Source organism: Chanos chanos, chromosome 4 (assembly GCF_902362185.1).
Source record: "Chanos chanos chromosome 4, fChaCha1.1, whole genome shotgun sequence".
Taxonomy (NCBI): Eukaryota; Metazoa; Chordata; class Actinopteri; order Gonorynchiformes; family Chanidae; genus Chanos; species Chanos chanos.
In genome coordinates, this window is record NC_044498.1 from 4,015,068 (window position 1) to 4,021,999 (window position 6,932).

General features: G+C 36.6%; 1 protein-coding gene across 2 annotated transcripts in view; it reads right to left on the reverse strand.

The window, feature by feature from the left end:
• Window positions 1–2,976: 2,976 nt before the first annotated feature.
• Window positions 2,977–6,932, reverse strand: part of myt1la (myelin transcription factor 1-like, a) — a 40,483-nt gene continuing 36,527 nt past the window's right edge. Inside the window, exons 20-22 of one of the 2 annotated variants that reach the window (XM_030771153.1) lie at window positions 5,994–6,137; window positions 4,052–4,114; window positions 2,977–3,117 (exon numbers count right to left, since the gene is read on the reverse strand). In XM_030771153.1, coding sequence (XP_030627013.1) covers window positions 2,977–3,117; window positions 4,052–4,114; window positions 5,994–6,137 — 348 coding nt within the window. The remainder of the gene's footprint in view (window positions 3,118–4,051; window positions 4,115–5,993; window positions 6,138–6,932) is intronic. The other variant, XM_030771154.1, reaches the window with a different exon arrangement.

Here is a 6,932-nt window from a genome sequence, read left to right on the forward strand (position 1 = left end):
CTCTTCTGGGTTTTTTTTTTTGTCTAGCTTTTCAATGACAGAGGGAAGAACAATGTGGTGTGGCAACACAAGTTTTATTGAGTAAGAGATGTCAACACCAGCATGATTAAAAATTGTACAAAGTCCACAATTTGAAAATGAAATATCACTGTAACCTGTGATCTTTAACATTTATAGCAAAAGTATCGTATCAACAAAAATCATGCTATGTGGTAGAAAAATAAAGTAAGAGAGAGAATGAAAGGGAGAGCGAGAGAGAGAGAGAGGGAGAGAGAGAGAGAGAGACAGAGAGAGAGAGAGAATAGAAAGAGAGAAAGAGAGGCAATAAGAGAGAGGCCAGAGACAGAGAGAAAGCAATGTTTTTATAAAATCCTTTTTTTCCCTCAAAGGATTAATTGAATAAATTTGAGATGACCATTTATCATAACCTGATGAGTTCACAATTAGTAATAAGAAAATCATTTTGCATTCAAGCATGTGACACCGTAGTGTTCTCTATTTAAATAGTCACAGATGACCTTTTTAGATTTGATATTGCAATATTTACCAACAGAAGATGAGCAGCTGAGTTGTGCTTAAATCCCTTTTCCATTGTATCCACAATGAGGGCTCAGATGAATGGAAAACGTATCTTGCTATCAGTCTATTTAAAGCATTACTATATTAGCAACAAGCTGCGTACACAAAGCTTTGGACAGAGGCGTGATCTCATAAGGGGAAGTGGGCCAATGAAAGGGGTTGGCTGAATATTACACTGTGTGTGAGAAGTGAATGACTAGCACCTTTTTGCACTGACTCTCAGAAATGCTTGAGTTAGCGTTGCTTAACATTGCTAGCCTCTACTGGAAAAAAAGGAAAGAAAAAGAAAAAAAAGAAACAGAAAAAGAAAAAGCTTTGCTAGAGAACAGAGGCAGGTATGGAGTTTTATTTTGTGAGGTTGGCATGGTAACAGTTTGTTGTTGTTGTTGTTGCTGTTGTTGTTGTTGTTGTGGGAGGTCCATTACTTAGCCCACTTTTACGGCTATGCACAATTTCTGCAATTCTTTAAATATGCAATGGACATTAATTACAATTTGTAAACGCAGAAATTTGCAATTGAATTTTTTTTTTGTTCATGAATACTATTAACAAGAGATGTTTGATGTAATATGCAATGTTGGTGTATAACAGAGAATGCATTCATAGAAAGTTGTTACAAAGACTTTTTTGAGTTTCTCTCTTTTTTTTTTTTTTTCTTTAAGCTTAAAGTGCTGCTGAAATTTGTTTTCAAAACAAAAGTAAAAACTCTAATGAATCACTGATTAGCATAAACGCATTAATGACTGCCCTTTATGTAAAAAGATTCTGCTTCATAATAATCTTTGTACTTCCCATTCTAATCGGACATGAAATTGCAATATACATATATATATATATATCTGTATATTTTTTTAGACAGTCATGTTGCATGTCTCGGGTACTAAAGTTCTATATGATCAGTCAGACAAATTTACAGGACAAGTGTGGCATTATTATGATGTTTATGGATGTTTTACATTAACCCTGTATATCCAGCGCACTTTTATAAACGCACAATTATTTTTTTCACGTCACAGAATTACACTCCACGAAAACCCTTGTCCCTCTATTCAAGCTAAGGGGCATTTCCTCGGTTTCTGGAAAAAACATCAAAACATGGAAACGAAGGTGTCCCTGTGCAAACTCGAAGACGAGAAAAAGTAAAATCATAAGCCATTCCTCATTTTCGGAATTGATAATCCATTGTTTAACTCCTACAACATGATTGTATTAAAAGATTCATATAAAACTTAATACTTTACATTTAGTAAAAAGATTAATCAGCTTTCTCCTAGGTTAAGAATAAGAAATTGCATATACCCAAATGTTTGCATCTCTTATCTAAATAAATGATTGATTCGTTGTTATATATTGCTGATACATGATCTTGCTAACTACCGAGGTTTTACGATCAAAAATTAACATTTGATGCTGGATTGTCTCCGTAATTTTTTTTATAGCCATTGGACATCACGATCTGTGTCTGAATACCATTCAAGGACACAGGAGAACGTTATGAAAGTTGAGAGTTCTCTCTGGATTTGGGGATTCGCACCAGTAGGTTTCCGTGTCATGATGTTTGCGTTCATTAAATATATGATATATTTTTAATTTTCACCTATTCATACTTTTGGAAAGAAAAAAAATGTAACAAAAAACAAAACAAAAACAAAACATTGTATTTGAGTGCCCACATTGACCACTACTGATATGATCTTCCAACCAAAAAGACCAAGAGGTTGTTTTTTTTTTTTTTTTTTGACATTGTTACAAAATTAATAAATTTACATCCATGTACCTACTTGCACACCACACATTTGAGTTCCCATTTTATAAAAAAAAAAAAAAAGCTTATCTTAAGCTGATTGCCCTTACATTCCCCTCCAGTGTCTTTTCTCCACTCCCGCATTCACCTTTTTTTCAATAAGCATTTAGAAAGAATGGATGCTTCTTTTCTTTTTTTTTTCCTTTTTTTTTTTTGTTTGTTCGGCTTACAGTTAGTAAATACATATACACTAAAATGTGCATACAATAGCAGCTATAAACATTACATCACATTATGTCAGGTCATATGAAAATGTACAAAACATGAATGTTCCTCAAAACATTGGCCATTAATTAGAATATCTTTCAAAGCAAGGCAACAAATCATAGTTTATGGATATTCTTTTTAAAAGCGTAACTCAATTAAAAACAATGCAAAAAAAAAATGATACAATAAATTACAGCAGCAAGAGAAAAAAAATCATAATTCATACTTTTTACATTTTCTTTTCCCTTTTTTTCTTCAACACTTCATTTATTTTTCCATCACTTTTTTCTTTCTTTCTTTTTTTTTCTTTTTTTTTGCTTATCAGCTCTTCAATTGGCAGCCCCATTAAATGGGGAGTCCGCGACTCAGTGCAGGTTTGTGGTGAGTTACACTTGAATGCCTTGCACCGCCTGTTTTATGTTCTCCATTAGAGCCTTGTTCTCTGGGCTCTGGTACTGGTCCTGATGGGTGTACATATCTGTCAAAGTACTCACGTAAGAGTCAAAGTTTTGCTCGTTCATCGGCTCCTGTGGAACAGACCCAAACAAATGAGAATACAAAACGCACGGAAATCAAACAAGATCATACCAAAAGGGTATCTTCAGCATCCCTCAATGAAAAACAAAAAACATTGTTCTTTTACGTTTGAAAGCATACATCAATACAGGGAAAGGGAGGAAGGGAAAGTTTTAGGGAATAATGAACTTTCACTAGTCTAGTCAGTTCAAAGCCTGTGTAACAAGAGTGTGGTGGAACTTTTCTAAATTTCTTTGAAATTGGGCTACAACTCTAAATACTTTAGAATATCACTTTGCCAACATGGAAAGGAATTTGCAAGGGCAATGACCCATGGGAGTATCCCGTCCAATCAGAGTGAGTATAGATCTGTTGTCTAAGACAAACTCAGAGCACTGTTTGATGACATCACATACTGCTATGCGATGGTTCATGGTTTAAAAAAAGGCTTGTGTAGACACAGAACGGGATGTGCATTTGGCGTGAGTCTGGGGGCGTCAATGGAAGCTAGCAATACTGGCATTCAGTATATGAGAAAAATCAAACACTAAATGCAGCAAGACTATGAATGGCAGACAGACAATTATGTGCAAACAGCTGACTGAATACACACAATCTATCATGACTGTTTGTTTGTGTTAATGTGTTTTTTGGGGGGTTTTTTTCCAAAGAAATGTATGAAAATATGGCTCAGGCTCTAATCCCGGGTTGACAATTTGATATGTGCCCCAGGGCAACTTTGATATTGTTCAGAAAATGCAATAAATTGACTTTGTTTGTTTGTTTGTTTTTGCATTAATCAGATAGAGATATGATGTCATATGTATGGACAGCTGTGATATATAGATACACACACCACAGTGTGCTGACGGAGAGGAAGAGGACTAGAGGGAAATGGTAGTGAGGAGGGAGGATAAATTAAACTATGAAAAATGAATCTCTTACTCTGTGGGGCATCTGTAAACAGCAGTAATTTTTTACTGGGGCCTCTCTCTGTGCCATCGGTTTCTACAGGGAGAGGTATAGAGAAATAATGTTGAAATTAATGGCTTTATTTCCAAAAGAAAAAAAAGAAGAAAGAAAGAAAGAAAGAAAGAAAGAAAGAAAGAAAGAAAGAAAGAAAAAATGAAGTCTTAAGCATTGCCAAAATCTACAGCTTATCAGTTAACACACAGAGTAGATCTTCAGCTTGCATGTAGGCTGAGATTGATTAAAGACACACTGTCCAGAGAAAGACAAATACTCAATGTTCAGCCATTGTGAGTGAACTGTGAGAATTTCTCATTCATTACTCTAAATAAACAGCCCGAATAGGCGAGGGTGAAGGAGCCATATTCAGTAAGACGTGTCTTCAGTTGTTTAGCAACATGGGTACCTTAACTAATCAGGGATTATCCAATCCCCAGGAATTCTGATGGCAAAAAAAGCAAATTGTGATTATAGGCAAGGTACAAGCATGTGAGAGCAAGGCATCCATGTTTGTACTCAACTGAAAGCAGTCTTTGGAGTGAGACCATTATATGTTTTTTTTTTTTTTTTTAATTATTATAATTATTAATGGTCAAAAAGGGGAGTGACCTTGGCACAGAAGCACATGAACTGCAAGGAAAAAAATAATAATCAACAACACAGACAAAGAAGCAGATGGTAGAAAGTCAGCAGTGTCATTGACCCTTACAGATTAAACGTTCACCGCACGACCCCCCCCCCCCCCCCCCCAAAACTCCGCCCTCTACAATTATAACTATTGTCCCTGACTTTTTCAGGTTCATGGAACATTCACATTGTAAATGTAGAGAAGGATTAGTCTCTCATCTACTGTGCTCTGACTGGAAGGCTGCAACTTTGTTCTTTGTAAGTTACATATTTCCTCAAGTTGTAATTGCTTTGTGATACCAGGGTACATTAGGTAATGATCTGTAAAGCGTGATATAACAAAATTAAACCAAAGGTATCAAATTTTTTCTTAACTCTTAAAACTTTCCTTCGCTCTTACAAAATATTATCATAACACAGGAAAGAAGAGTCACTAATGACGCAAAGTATTGATTAACACGATCCAATTACCATTTAGGTACAATTATGGTCCGTTATATCATGCACTTACGTTTTAATTAGGGCACTGTAAAAGGACCTCACAATATATTTGGAATGTGACCCACCTTAATTGTTAAATTACAGAATCAGTGAGTTTGAATTAAACTTGATTAACATTTACAGCGAGGTCTATGACCTTTAAAGCCAGCGTATAATTTCTGGCTTGGGGGGGTCATGTCATTATTATTCATCAGGTAATTCTGTTCACTTCCAATCATTTAAGAGCATGGTACATTTCAAGTATTTAATCACCTATTTCTACCTTGCAATGCTTTCCATCATCTTCTGACATCTTTCTGACTGATGAAAGGGTTTTGGGGAGAGGTTTTAAAGGGCCAGTTTTTAGGACATTATTTAACTGTGGAACTCCCTCTGCTTTCAGTGTCTTGCAAACTTAAGACTGAAATCTTTGTGGAAAAAAAAAATCTATTTTGTCTGTTGTTTTTTTTTTTAGGGCTTGCCTTGTGTTTAATGATTCGCTGAGACTACTGTCAGTCAGAATGTTAATGAATACAGTCCCGCCCACCCCATCCCCAACACACAACCCCGAAAGGCAGTCTTTCCTTTTGCAAGTGAGCAGAATCCACGAGATACTACTAATTCCTATTTTAACTGTGCATGAATACAAGCTAGAGCAAGTGAGCGGGGTATGATGCTAAGCTAACCAAACATTACTGGAAAGTTCTGGAACTCTACCTCCAACTCACCAGTAAAGTGAATCAAGGACATGTCAAATGGTTTTTCAAGACCCGAGTGTGGTTTAGAGAGTACTGCATGAGGAGGGTCTTACCATATGCGGGAGTTGGATGTTAGCCAGACTGTTGATGAGAGACTGGCTAAGGTTGGCTAGCTCATGCAGCAGGGAATCATTCTGCTGTTCAATGGCCTTATTCTCTTCCTCAATGGACTTCAGGTTGGTCTCCATAGTGGTGATCTAAGAATGGAAGGGGCGATGGATATGTATTAAGAAACGCGTCATAAACCATTCATTAGATTTCACTAACATGCTAAAAAAAAAAAAAGCTAATTGACTGCGTAAAGGCAAAACCAGCAGTGGGTCATCTGGTTATGATTACAGGAGCTGAAAAGTTCTGGCTTTGAATCCAAATCACTTGCCTCTGGTGCTCCCCAAGGATTAGTTCTACTGTAGGTCCATGTGTGTGTCTTGTTTACCCACTTTCACTGGGTAAGACCTTTTTGTGAAAATTTTTATCAAATTCCACAACTACCCAGGTCACAACCAGCTATCAGCTATATTCGTAGAGCCAGCCAGGTGATGTGATGGAACTTACTGTCTTCATCAGCTAAGTGTCTAGTGTTGTAAAGTGCACAAACACTTTCAAAAGCTGGTTTCATTTGGTGGAATGAACTGACCTGATTTGACTTCATTCAAGTTCCACTAACTGACAGAAAACAGAAAAAAAAAAACCCTCAACACTACCCATAACATAAGTCATCCTAATGTTTTTGTTTTATGGTGTAAGATGAATTTCAAAACTACAACATAAGTGTGATCTAGGGGTGTAACGGTACGTGTATTCGTTCCGAACTGTCACGGTATGGACGTCACGGTTCGGTGCATGCAGTCACACGGAGAATCTGCGTTAGCCTATGTGCTAAGATTGTTGAACGTAATGTGAACCAAGTTTCACAAGCGCTAGTCTCTCATTTCACTCCCTCATAGTTGGTTTGTTCTCTTCTCGCTAAGATCTGGGATCTGACTGTGCTG